The 13,926-nt window shown below is 40.6% G+C and overlaps 1 protein-coding gene across 2 annotated transcripts in view; it reads left to right on the forward strand.

The window, feature by feature from the left end:
* Positions 1-13,926, forward strand: part of GALNTL6 (polypeptide N-acetylgalactosaminyltransferase like 6) — a 790,170-nt gene that overhangs the window by 704,623 nt on the left and 71,621 nt on the right. For both annotated transcript variants that reach the window (XM_074355533.1, XM_074355532.1), the window contains one exon: positions 4,835-4,952. In XM_074355533.1, the coding sequence (XP_074211634.1) occupies positions 4,835-4,952 (118 nt within the window). The remainder of the gene's footprint in view (positions 1-4,834; positions 4,953-13,926) is intronic.

Here is a 13,926-nt window from a genome sequence, read left to right on the forward strand (position 1 = left end):
AGGAACTCAAGTATTATCGAGCACAAGAAACTATACCAAGGAAACTATACATCATGTCACATCATAATAAAATAGCTCAACTCCAGTGCCACAGAGATCTTAAAAGCAGCCAGAAGGGAAAAAAATTCACTGTATACAGTAAAACAGAGATAAAGGTGACATACTTTTCATAAGAAACAATACTGGTAAGAAGAAAGTGGGCAATATCTTTGCAGGATTAAAAGAAAAAAAAAAAGCTGTTAACTTTGTATTCTATAGCCAACCAGAATGTCTTTAAAATTGTAGACCAAGAAAAGGCATTTTCAGGTCTGCAAAAGATGGAAAGCTTCATCACACACTCCCACTATGAGAAGTGCTGAAGGAAGTCCCGTAGGCAGAAGGATGGGAGGATGGAAATCTGAATCTATACAAAAGAATTACGAAGACAGAATTTAATAGAGGTGAAATGTTATTATTTAAATATTTTTCAAGATAATTGAAAAAATTATCTTAAACAAAGCTAATTATAATATGATGTGGAATTTACAACATCTGTAAAAGTAAAATGTATGACAACAAGGTACAAACACTGGGGGAACAGAAATGAATGGAATCTATAACAAGGTCCTTACAGAACACGGGCACTGGTAACATATCACTGGAAGGTAAACTGATGAAAAAAAAAGATGTATGATATAACCCACTACCGCAACCACTAAACAGCAAAACAAGGAGTTTCCATTAAGTCAAAAAAGACACTAAATGAAATCGTGAAAAATATTCAGTTAATCAGACAGGAAAGGGGGACAAGGAAACAACAGATGGGGCACATAGAAGGATGACAGATTCAAACCTAATCATATTAAAAGTAAGCGACCTCAACAACCCAATGAAAAGGCAAAGACTTTTTAACCATGAGATGCAACTATAAGCTGCCATCAAGAAAACCACTTTAAATACAGACACAAATAGTTTAGAAAGTAAAGTAAAAGGAAGTAAAGGGTTATAAGTATTCGTGTTGCAGTAGTACGACTTTAGAGAAAGCTGAAACAGCTATATTAATATAAAAGCAAAATCAATGTCTGAGCGAAAAACATTACCAGGGAGGATAAAAGTTATCTCAGAACAAGAATGAGGTCCATTCATCAAAAGCACATGGAAATCCTAAACACGCATGCACTAACTAACAAACAAAGCTACAAAATGGATGAAGCAGAAGACTGACGGAACAGCAAGAAGAAATAAATTCAGGATGATAATCATAGATTTCAATCTCTCTCTCTCTCAATAACTGACAGAACAAGGAGACAGAAAATCAATAAGAATACAGAAGACTTGAGCAACACCACCAACCAAATTCACCTAATAAATATTTATAGACCACTGCACTCAATGGCAGCAGAATACTCATTCCTGTCCAATACACATGGAACATTTACCAAGACAGACCATGTTCTGAGCCATTAAACAATCTCAATAAATCTAAAAGGATTCAAGTCACACAAAGTGTATTCTCTGACCACAACAGAATTACAGGAACATCAGTAACAGAAAGATCTTTAAAAAAATCCCCAAATAGTTGAAACCTAAATTATACACCTCTATATAACATACATCAAAAAAAGAAAATAAAAGGGAAATTGGGGAATATTTTAAACATAATAAAAACGAGAACACTACATTTTTTGTGTGTGGGATTCTGCTAAACCAGCACTTTAGGGAGATTTATAGCTCCATTAGAAAAGAAGAAGTCTCAAATCAATAATATCAGCTTCCACCCTAAGTAACTAGGGGAAAAAAGAGCAAATTAAATACAAAGTAAGTAGAATAATTTAACTAATAAAAACCAAGGAGAAATCAATGAAATATAAAACTGAAAAACAATAGAGAAAAAGAAATTGCTTTTGGTTTCATTGATTTAAGTAGATCAATAAAACTGATAAACCTCTAGTCAGACTTCCTAAGGGAAAAAAAAAAGGGAAATGATATAAATATGCTCAACATCACTAATCATGGAAATACAACACAGAACCACAGTCAGCTATGTCTGTTGCCCTATTATGATGACAAACTTCAAAAAGACTCATGAGAACGTATAGGAGCTGGAGCTCAGACCCTGCTGGTGGGAATATAACGTGGTGCAACCACTCTGGGAAAAGAGTTGGCAGTTTCTTAAAAGGTTAAACCCACACCTACCATAGGATGTAGTCAGTCCATTCCTAGGCTTTTCCTCAAGAGAAATGAAGTGTATGTCCACACAAAGATTAGTACACAAAACTCACAGCAGCTTTATTTGTAACAGTCCCAAACTGGAAACAACTCAAATGTTCATCAGTGGAGGAATGGATAATCAAACTGTGGTACGCTCATGCAAAGGGAATATTACTCAGCAATAAAAAAGGAATAAACTGTTAATACATGCTACAACACGGGTGACTCTCAAAACAGTTATACTGCATGAAAGAAGCTAGACCCACCCAGAGTATGTACTGTGTGGTTCCATTTATAGAAAAATCTAAAAAATGCAAACTAACCTATAATGACAGACAACAGATCAGTGGCGTCCTAGAGGAAGGGGATGAGGAGGGTCCAGAGGGAGGGATTACAATGAGGAAACTTTGGAGGCGGAGTGGGGATAGGTGACAGATTTGTTCATTTTCTTGAATGTGGTGCTGGCTGCACAAGGGTTTTCATAAATTAAAATCCATCAAGTTGTGAACTTAAAATATTTGCAATGCATTTTATGTCAACTACACCTCAATTAAGCTGTTCAAAAGATTAATGGACAAATATGAGAAAATACATGAAGAAAAGGTTTGTTTCTTACCAGTCATTCATACTAATCAAGATAGGATACACTAATTTATCTGGGACTTGGCAAAAACAGCAACGAAGATAAAAAAAAAAAAAAACCCATTTGCATTTATTTTATCATGCTTCAAATTAACCAAAAGTATACTCCATGGTTAGCTTTTTATAAAATCATTAAGAAAACAAAATGCTGTGTTTCCAACAAATTATTTACAACAAAACAGTCAATATTGGACTTTCTCTTGCCCAATATCTATATTAATTCTGTATCTATGATAATTCCAATTTGGAGATTCATTCTGCACAGTGTAAATTCCATTACATTTTGGTGTCCCATTTTACACAATCAAGTGAGAATATATTTGTATGACCTGAGATCTTCTTGTGGCTCAGATCGCATAGGATTGGGAATTTCTGATCACTTATGCCTGAGCCCTAGAGAATAAAAGATTAAACTGAGCTAAATGTTCATTGGGGAACTGCACCCAGTCCTAATTTGTTCCAGCTACCGCTGTAATTCCCCTCTGAAATGAAGTTTATGGAAAATAGAAAAAGATGTGCTGCTGGAAAAAGGGCTAACGTTAGGTCTATCTGGTTCTAGGACTTTTATCTCAAACAAAGTTTGTAAATTGCATGAGATTTTTTGCTGTTTTTTGAATCCTACTCATTTTCCCAGGGTGAAAAACAAACCCCCCTTCCTGTCCTGTAATACTTACATCTACACTGAGAATACACATTTTTTAAACACCTTAAACTGAAGTAATTAGACCAAGTACCATCTTAACATGCAGAGTCTTTGAAATACATAACACACTTAAACAAATTCAGGTCACTGTCACATGACCAAGAACACGACTTCAGCTGGTCTGTAAATTGGTGTGTCTGATCTGTTTAGATATATTTTTAGATGTGGGTCTTCAACATTAACTGCCTTGTACTCTACGTATAAAAACCTTTTATTGCAAAAAAATTTCAAAACTGCCACAAAGACTATGCTGACCATGTGTGTTTTCACAGATTTGCTTGGTCTGCTTGAGAGTGTTCTCTAACTGCTTTCTGTCCACATTTATGCAGCTGTCTCTCTTCACCCTCTGAACATGGCAACAGAAACAGTGTTGCAGTAAAGAACTCAACGGCTTTAAAACCAAAGGACCCGGTCCAGCCCCAGCCCCACGCGTCCTAGCGCTAACCTAGGGCGCTGTGCCTCACCACCCCTCTCTGCCTGTTCCTACCAACAGCACCCGGGGATGCTGTTCGTGAGATTGCTGTGAGGATTAATTGAGGGAACTGGACAAGGCTCTCAGCCGAGAGCCCAGCACACAGTGAACACGCAAAAGCACAGGAGCTACCTTCGAACCGCAAAACATTTTAGGGCAGGGTCCAGTGACTCATAATTGTCTCATTACACAGCCACACAACCACAGTGCCTCCCAGCAGGAGCAGAACACTTGAAAATTATGTGATCAAAAAGAAAATTTCCTAGAAAGGTAGACTTAAAAAAAATTAATGTAGTTAAAAGTGAAAAGACCTAGTTTAAAGTCTAACTTTGGCATGTTAATTAAATGACCAGTTCTGGTTGGTTCTTTTGTTCTAACTGACCATCTCACTGTGTAAAATGGACAAGACCTGGAAATGGTGCGTGCTTGGTAAATTCGTACTGAGAGATGGTCTCCGACCGCGTTTTCTAGACTATTATCCGTCTAAGAGTATGAGATCTCTCCCTTCGAAGGAAAGCCATGAAACTGAGGGGGACTTCCCAACACATCAGTCGCTAGCCGTCGAGGGCTTCTCTCTGGTGGCAAATACATGGAGCAAATGTGTGGCTTCAGGGGCACTAGCTGATTTAGAATCTAAGCTGCGAGTTCAAGGCTCGTGGGGGTTCCAGGAGCGATCGGAGACCAGTCCACTCCCAGAAAGCCCCAGCCGAACAGTTCTGTGCAGTGATCGCTGAAACTTACCTTGAAGTTCGCTTTATTCCCCCCAAGCAAAATGCCTACTCCCTGATGATCACAGTCGTTCAGAGATGATTTTACTCATTTCACAGGTCTCCCGTGATGGCTGGAGGTCTCTTTGCTGTGGACCGAAAGTGGTTTTGGGAGCTGGGCGGCTACGACCCCGGCTTGGAGATCTGGGGAGGGGAGCAGTACGAGATCTCCTTCAAGGTAAGCCCCAGCCCCCCCCCCCGTGCCGGCGGCACTTTGACCGCTCGGGTGGGGTGTCATTGTGTTGTTCTTGTGACCTGTGCTGTGCATTGGCAACGAAAATAGACATGTCACTTTCCCACATCAGCCCTGGGGTGAGAGAAGCTGCTTCCTTCGGATGGTCCAGGGAGACGCAGTTGTGCCATAAAAGAGAAGCATTCGAGAGAGAGTTCAAACTCTCATCTGCAGGCAGGAAACGTGGGGTCGAGCACATCTCCTGCCCCACTGACGGTGCGTTCCTTCTGGGGCACCCAGCACACAGACGGAGGGGAATTAAGGTGGAAAACATCCATTTACTGGAGTTTTCGCCCTTCTGTATTTGTTCTAGAAATAACAGTTCACATTTTGCTCATAACCACTTATTCCACACTTTCAATAACAGAAGAGTAATTTAAAAATATGAATGACAAATGAAAGCTATCCTTTATATAATTCCAAGAGAGTTGTTTATTTTTATCCGAAATTTCTTGCTTTGACTGTAAATACTCACTAAAATTACTTTATTACATGTACACACACATGATATACACACATATAGGATAGAATATCAAACTCCAGGATTTGTAAATGAAAAAAATTTACCACAACATGTAAAGACCAGATAATCAAAGCAAAATAGACTGTGCAAAAGGCTTTCAGTTTTCCTTTATCATTGTCATTATTCACATAGAAAATAGAATGATTCTTGCAAGGTTTATCATACAGAAATCTCATTAAATAAGTCAGCTTTTCCTAATTGCCTCCACTATAAAATCTAACCAATCCTTACGGAGAAAATGAAGTGTATCCTGAATACAGTGAAAGTCAAACTTAAGAATCCAGCTAAACTTTTTGAATTTATGCATAAAAGAAAATAAAACTGATTTTGATAAAACAAACAATTATATTCAATGTGTTAACAGTCATGTTACATTGCCCTCAAAGTGTCATGAAATAAACAGCCCCAAAGAGCATCTCAGGAGATGTGATTTTGGGCTTTAAGACATCTAGAATTTTCCACCTCACTCCTGGCAGCAAACCTGGAAAGACTGTTTACTAAGTTGGTGCTTTGTTTCAGCATCATTGAAACTCATCTAATTGCACATCTAAGGTACTTTTCCCCTTAACTTTTGTATACGTACCTTTGCTCCATTTAGTGAGCAAAATGCTGGGATGGACCAGACGCTGAGCCATGAGCTTTACATGTGCTGTATAATTTAAAACCACAACTCTAAGAAGCAGGTGTTAGCCCATTTTATAGATGAAGAAACTGAGACAAAGTTTTAAAGATTTTAGATTTATTTTAAGTTTTAAAGATTGAATGAAACTACCCAGGGTTGCTAGGGATTTAAAAGGCTCCATTCCTGCTCACTTGCACAGAATGCAGGTACACAAAATTGTCTGTTCACTCAAGTCACACCTACCAACCCCACTCCAGAGTTCACTGTCACAACCCTTCCATCTCCACCTAACGGTTCCCCTCACTGAACAGAGGCGAGTAGCTTCACTATAGTTTAAGATCCTAGCAGGAAGCTTTCTGCTGAACCTGGCAAAGTTCTGCTGATTGTCAGACAGGGCCTGGAGCTGGGTGTGAAGTTGGCAGTAACAGCTTCCACTGGAAGAACAGAACGTTGCGTCTGACCCCAGCAATAAAGAAGAAGAAAAGAAAAAGGCTCTGCTGTTTTTGCAATTTCATCAGAAGTCAAGGGACGCTCTTTAGTTTTCACAGTTCCAGAGATTTCTTTTTCTCAGAGTCTCTTAATTCATGAATACTTTTGAGTTTAAAATGCTATGAAGAAAATCTCTGTTAAGCAGGAGATACCTGGTTCTGAATAACGAACGGGGTGTGGATAGAAGCGCGATGGAGAGTCTGGACAGTCCGCAGAGCAGACGCTCGCACTCTGGAGCCACAAAGGTGTTTCCCAGGCAGACGTGCGCTTGAGTCTCCAACTTCCCTGTCACTGGTATCTGTCTCTTCTCTTCTGGGCGACCTGAGATTTTACTACCCCGTTTCCTATTTTTCAGTTATCTGTCATTCTGAAGGATATAATTGGAATGCAGCGTAGCCTCTTTGTCTAGAAACCATGGCAACGGCGCCAGAGGTTCGGACTAAATTGCCCCAGGTTGTTTGGCTGGAATGACGGATTCTCTGGCGACAGCTCTGTCTTGCAGGGTCCCATTTCAGACACATCCCTTCATTCCCCCCACTACTGTGTGCTGACCTCGGGGGTTCCTGTCCCTCCTTATTAGTATCTGTAACGTGAGGGGGACAAACTTGAGCAGGCTTTGGTAGCATTTGCATTGAAGACAAAGAATTTTCTCCATGTGACAGAAACCAAAAGAATTGCACACACACACCTCTGTTAAATGGTATTAAAAATAAAAGAGAAAAGGAATACATATGTACAGCTGAATCACTATGCAGTGCAGCAGAAATTAACACAACCTTGTAAATCGACTATACGTCAATAAAAAATAGAGAAAAATAAAAGGGAAAAAAAATCAAACATCTGCGTTTGGGGACACAGTCCATAAACCGTGATTAATTTTACAGTGTAAAGCATGGTAAGACATACACTGGTCAGCCCTTCTGGTTTGGGAATAGGGACGGATAGCTGGGAGTTCACTAGTCCATCTCACACCATAACACAGAGATTGCTTCAAGTCTAAACCTTAGGAGCTCTAATTCGAAAGCTTTCTATCTATGGTCATTAACAGGCATCTTTGCTTGTGGCTTGCACTTCAACCAAGGAATCACCTCACCAGTGCTTGTGACAAGATGCCATCGCCAAGTGAAAATTTTTCCAGAAAACTCTGCTTTATACTAAGGGCTGAGCTTTTGGTCAGACCCTGTTTGGCTAAGAGTGCTCCTCAATTCTGCGTCTCTGTAAATGTCTTTCCTTCCTTTTTCTAACATCTGACCAGGTGAGTAGATTTCATGCCATCCCATAAAAAGCCAACACAGCATACTTTTCGGGAGGAAAAGAGCTCTCTAGAGACAAGATCTGTCTGCACTACGCCCAGTCCTGAATCTCCTTTATTATGAGTCTGAACTCCTACGTGGCCCAGAATGGCCCAGCTGTCTTTCAGACATTGCTAAGATGTCCAGCCGCCAGGAAGGAGGAAAAGCATGGAGTCAGCCATTCAACAAGCTTTTACTGAGCATCTAATTTACGCCAGGCACTGTTCCAGGTGCCCAATTTGGAGTTGCACCTGGAGACCAAGAGGAACTCAAGACAGGCTGCAGAATGTGGCATGAAAGAGAGAACACACCTTTAAGATGGTGTCTGCCACTGGAGTGACTGAAATAATGGTAAAGCTGTTGTGGGTCCCTGACATGCACTGTGCAAGCAAAACTCTGTGGAAAAATGCAAAGGAGGCCTAGCAGAAGCCTTCAGGTCAAGTGCAGCTGAGATGAGTCCTTCAGCCATTAAACATAAACTTCGATTAAAGCAGAAAAGCACAAAAAAACTACCTTAAGAATCTCCACTAAAGTAAAACATATAAATGTACATTTATTCACCAGTCTGTTTTTTTTTAATTGAAGTATAGTCAGTTTACAATGTTGTGTTAATTTCTGGTGTACAGCGTAGTGATTCAGTTGTACATATGTATGTCTATATTCCTTTTCATATTCTTTTTCATGATAGGTTATTACAAGATATTGAATACAGTTCCCAGGGCTGTATAGTAGGACCTTGTTGCTTATCTATTTTATATATAGTAGTATCTGCAAATCCCGAACTCCCAATCTATCCCTCCATCCCTCAACCTTCCTGTCCTGGTAACCATAAGTTTGTTTCCTATGTCTGTGAGTCTGTTTCTGTTTTATAAATAAGTTCATCATTTTTTTAGACTCCACCTATAAGTGATATCAAATGGTATTTTTTTTTCTCCTTCTGGCTCACTTCACTTAGTATGAAAATCTCCAGGTCCATCCATGTTGCTGCAAATGGTATTATTTTTCTCTTATTTATGGCTGAGTAGTATTCCGTTGTATAAATATACCACAACTTCTTTATCCAGTCATCCGTTGAAGGACATTTAGGTTACTTCCGTCTCTTGGCTACTGTAAACAGTGCTGCTGTGAACACTGGGGTTATTCAGTCTTCTAATGCAAGAGAGGCTTTGGGTCCCTGACTGGGGACACCTAGAGGCATGTGAGACACACACACACTACGTCCTCCATGAGCTGCAGTCTGTGCTCCTCTAAATTGGAACAAGAACCTAAAGACATCTGGAAGATGTCTCAATGCAGGGACAGAATCCTTCTGATGTTTTTATGATTTTACCCAATCTTTTAAGATTACTTCACTCACATCTAATTTGACAGCAAATTTTTTAACAACAACTCCATCTTTCAAACTCCTCAGATTAGTTCTGAAGTGAACAACAACGCTTCAGAACACTAATGTCATCAGTTTAAGTGACATTTAATTAAATCACATAATTACAATTTTTTAAAACTAGCATAATCACATTTGGGAAGAAATGCCCTGCCTTTGAGATACGCACATAGCAACTATTATGAGCAGAAGATTCTGTGTGTATTCATTGCAGCCTGTATTCAGCCATGTCAGCCTCCGGTCCTCATCCCGCCGCAGACCCTTCAAGGCCTGGGGCCACAACCACTCTGGCTGCTTCCTGCTGAAATGGGGCATAGTCCTTCCTCGATTTGGGGAATGGACTCCAAGTTGGAAATATTCCCAAGTTTCAAGCACTGGATCCAAGTCTTGTAGGATTAAGATCTCACTCCCAGAGGAATTCAGGAGAAGAAGCCTGAAAACCAGCCTGGACCTGGCACTTTGGGGGAGACCTGTAGCCAGATAGCCAGTTGTCTACTTTTATCTGAGTGGGTTTTAACTTTTGATGTGGTGTTAACACATACATAATAGGAGCTACTGGCCACTTCATGTGTCCCCTTTTTCCAACATCTGATCTACAACAATTTTATTGTCTAAAAATTTAATAGTAATAAGAGGAGACCTTGAGGGCACAAGGTTGCAGCTCCCACCTGGCACTGCCTCAGGAGTGGCTGGTGGTCTCCCAAGTGTAACACAGCTCAGAAGAGTCGAGCTTTCAGTGATGCAAGAACATGTCTAAAATCACACCCCGAGTAGCCACCTAGGTTTACCTTGGGTGTCTGAACCGCAGCTGCTCCACTCTGACTTTCAAATGCACTCCCCTCCTCAAGGCCAAGGCAGATGGACAGCGTGTGTCCAACAGGCCATAAACAGGCCACTTTGGACAGGAAAATTTAAGTCAAACTGTGCGTAAGCCAGAATGCCTTCCCCACACCTCAGTATGTGCAGATCTCCCCGTCATTTCCCCTCTTGATGACAAAATTTTCAATAGAAAACATTGATGCTCAAAATATCTGTCCCTGGTGCTGGGGTGGTGGCTCCTGCCCCCAGTTCAGATCACGCCCCTCGGTGCTAGGCCTCCTTTCAATTTGCCTCGTTATCCACGTGGGGGGAGTAATTAATCAGACATCGTGAACAGTGTCAGAGGGATGTTAACAGGGAAACACTTACACCCGATGTTACACAAGCATCATACGTGTGCTTCGTTAGACCTGACAGCTCCGTTAGAGAACTCTCTTTCTCTCCTAAGCACTGGGGTCAACAGTGTGGTTAGAAGTAAAACAGTAACTTTTAATATTAATAAGGAGACAAAAATTTGGTAAACAGTTCAATTAAAGAACTTAAGTTAAAAGCCAGTGACAACCAAAACTGACAACCAAAAAATTACAACCATATTCATGAGTTTAGTCAACCCTACGTAATCATTTTTACTAACAGTTTTATGAAATCAGAGTTTTCATTAGACTTTTTAAATCTCTTACCCAGCTCAGCAGAATGATTTAAAAGAAACCTGTACCGTCAAAAAGTCCTTTCTATGAATCTTCTTAAAGATGAAGCAGTTTTGCAAAACATCAGCTTAACTCTCTATGAGTGACAGAAGACTTAAAAAGGCACGGTGAAAAATCTGATTACCATGTTTTTGACAAAGAAGCTTCATCAAGTTGCTGTAACAGACAGCATTTTAGGGTAACAACTAGAATTCCTGACCAACAGCATTATGCCAGGACATACCTAAAATTCAGAAACTATCATTTCTAGAACGTCTACATCGATGACATTTATCCGTACTGTATAATCTGAGGCGGCTTCTCACTCATCTGCCAGTACTTCCCATGTAATTTAACAAATCAAGCAATCCTAGTTAGTTTAATATTTTTCTCTGAAATGCCTCAGGGGCCCTCTGAAGCCTCCCAAAGTTAGCTGAAGTCAAAATACCTTTAATTAGAACCTGATAAGAAGTTGGTCAAGAATACCAAAAAGTTTCACATAATCTGTTATCAGAAGCCATTACAGGTAAACTTATTCTCTGAACAGGGAGAAACCAAACCTAGCCCTGCACCAGCCCACTTTCAGTAACAAAATCCATTCACCCACGTTTAGTCTCAGCCCGACCGTGCTCAGAACCCATGCTTCTGGGGTCCCTTTCCACAACCTTCCCCAACTCTCTGTATCCACATTAGTCTGTCCCCTATTTTTTTTCCCACCCAGAAACAACCAGCTCTGGGACCAAATCACTTTCTTCTCCCTTGACAAAGCACAATTCCATTCCTCATAACGTTCCTCTATTCAAAACACACATCCTACTTTCCTACTGTACAATCAAATATTTCCCCCATCATTTTCAGTAATTTTAATTACACATCCAAGTTAGAATCTCCAACTCCCAAAAATCTCCACTTCCAGTGAGAACCAAAAAGCAAGCAGTTATATGAACTGTCCCCTCCACTAGCATGCTGTGGACTGGCAAACACAAACACCAACAGTAATTTATAAATGCATGTGCTTTGATAGACACTGTCTCAGGGTGGCACCAAACACACCCATCAATCGTGCTGAGTCCCTCAGTTTGTCTGCAGAGGGAAGCCAGAGCTCAGCAGTGGAAGCCTCAGGATCTCGCTCTGCCTAGAGGTGACCCAGCCATACAGCAAACCTCCACCATCCCCCCTAATCCAGCACAACGCCAACGCTTCAAGCTCCCAAGTATCTGGAGAGGTCATTCCTGAGTCGACATTCCTGAAACACAGTCACTTCCAAGGGGTTCACCCCAAACCTCCCATCTCACTTGCATTTCATTCACTCACAAGAATCGATCCCCAGCACCACCAGTAAAATAAACAAATAAACAAACCAAATACCTCCCCACCTACCGTAGGGGGCTGATTAAATTAACCGTTATTTATACACACTGTGGCCTCCAGGGTGGCCTTTAAAAAGACTGCAGCAGTTGTCTTTTCGCTAACATGGGATCATAGCCAAACCTACTTTCGTTGAGTGAAGAGAAACGACAAGGTACAAACATACACACAAAATCAATAGAAGGAAGATAAAATTTTGTTGTTTATATTTGTTTACATGTATAACCTATGCCATACAGTGTATATGTAAGTGCTTATAAAATAAAATTACAGTATTAGTTTCACAGGCAGACAGTAGTCACAGCTGTGCTCACAGACTCAGGAAGTGCGTGTTGAGAGCCTACTGTGTGCCAGGCACTGAGAACGTAATAATCCACAGAAATGACCCGTTCTCTGTCTCATGGAATTTAGTCTGAGGAGAGACTGAGCATGAATAAATAAATGAATAAATAAAAAAGATAATTTCCGTTGTTGGTAAGTCCTAAAAAGGGTTCAACCAGCCAATATTACAAAGTAGGAGCCCCAGGGTAGAGATGCTTATATTGGAAATAACGGTTTTTAAATATTTGCATCTATACTCAAAGTAGAAGATGGGGGAATGGGCTGCAGTGTTTATGGACCCTCGTCTTCTTATTCTCCCGCCTTGGGGGTCTCTCATCCAGCCATCCCCACAGCACTGTTTGCAGCAAATGCTCCATGTGTTTCAGGACCCACAGATTTGCAGGAGAAACCACAAAATAATGATACACTAGTGTCCCAAAGAAAAGGGGTGGTTCCCGGGGCCATGACCGCAAGCCGGTCCCTCGGTCCCCCAAGCCCCGCAATTGCTAATTTCCATATCCTTGGTTCCCCAGGCCAGCCTCTAGCGTACTGGCAGAGTTTTCATACGGTTTTAATTCCTAAGCGTTTTCCACTTTCTCCATAGTTGTCTGAGAATACGAAAACCTCCTAGGTGTTTAATTTATGTCCCCGAAATAGTTTACTTGCCTCCCTAGAAGGGTACATCTCCATCTCATTTTGGAAGGGTACTCTTTCCCCTTAAGCCATCTCTCTGTAAACTCCCCTAATCATGCTTTGCACACATGGCTTTGTTAGAATAAAGTCAGTCTTATAAAATGTACTCATTAGAAATCTTTTCTATGCCAAGGATGATTCTAAGATATTTTATGTGCCTTCTCATTGCTTTTATGAGACAGCTATATTTAAAACCCTCTCCTCACTTCTGAGCCTGCAAAGGACCTCGAAGCGTAGCTGCATTTTGTGTCTCAAATGTGACAGACGCCTTTTTATGGTTTATCATATACCTTCACACGCCCAGGAAAGTATCTGGATTTGTTCCCTGGGGGGTTTCTTCCCCTGCAATATTGAACCTCAGTGACATAAAAATAACCGTTCTAATTCAACATGCCCAGAATTGATCTTCCAAAGAAAATATTTAAATGACTCTAAACTCATCCAGAAACTCAAAGATAAACAGAAACAGCTGCTAAATGCCTCACAAGCCAGTCTGAGATTCGTTTCAATTACCCAACAAAAGGTACCTCAGGTGAAACAGAGCATTTTGAAGTTAAATTTTATGTCCGTGTGATCGCAGCCTAGGGGGCAAATCTAAATTCCTTCCAGTGGTTACCTCCTTTATGTCCAATGGCATTTTCCTAATTCCCTATTTAGTTTTAGTTTAGCTTTTATAGATTTATAAAAGCGTACAGCTCACGTAGCTGTGAAGTGAGCAGGACA

This window comes from Camelus bactrianus, chromosome 31, assembly GCF_048773025.1.
Source record: "Camelus bactrianus isolate YW-2024 breed Bactrian camel chromosome 31, ASM4877302v1, whole genome shotgun sequence".
In the NCBI taxonomy this organism is placed as follows: Eukaryota; Metazoa; Chordata; class Mammalia; order Artiodactyla; family Camelidae; genus Camelus; species Camelus bactrianus.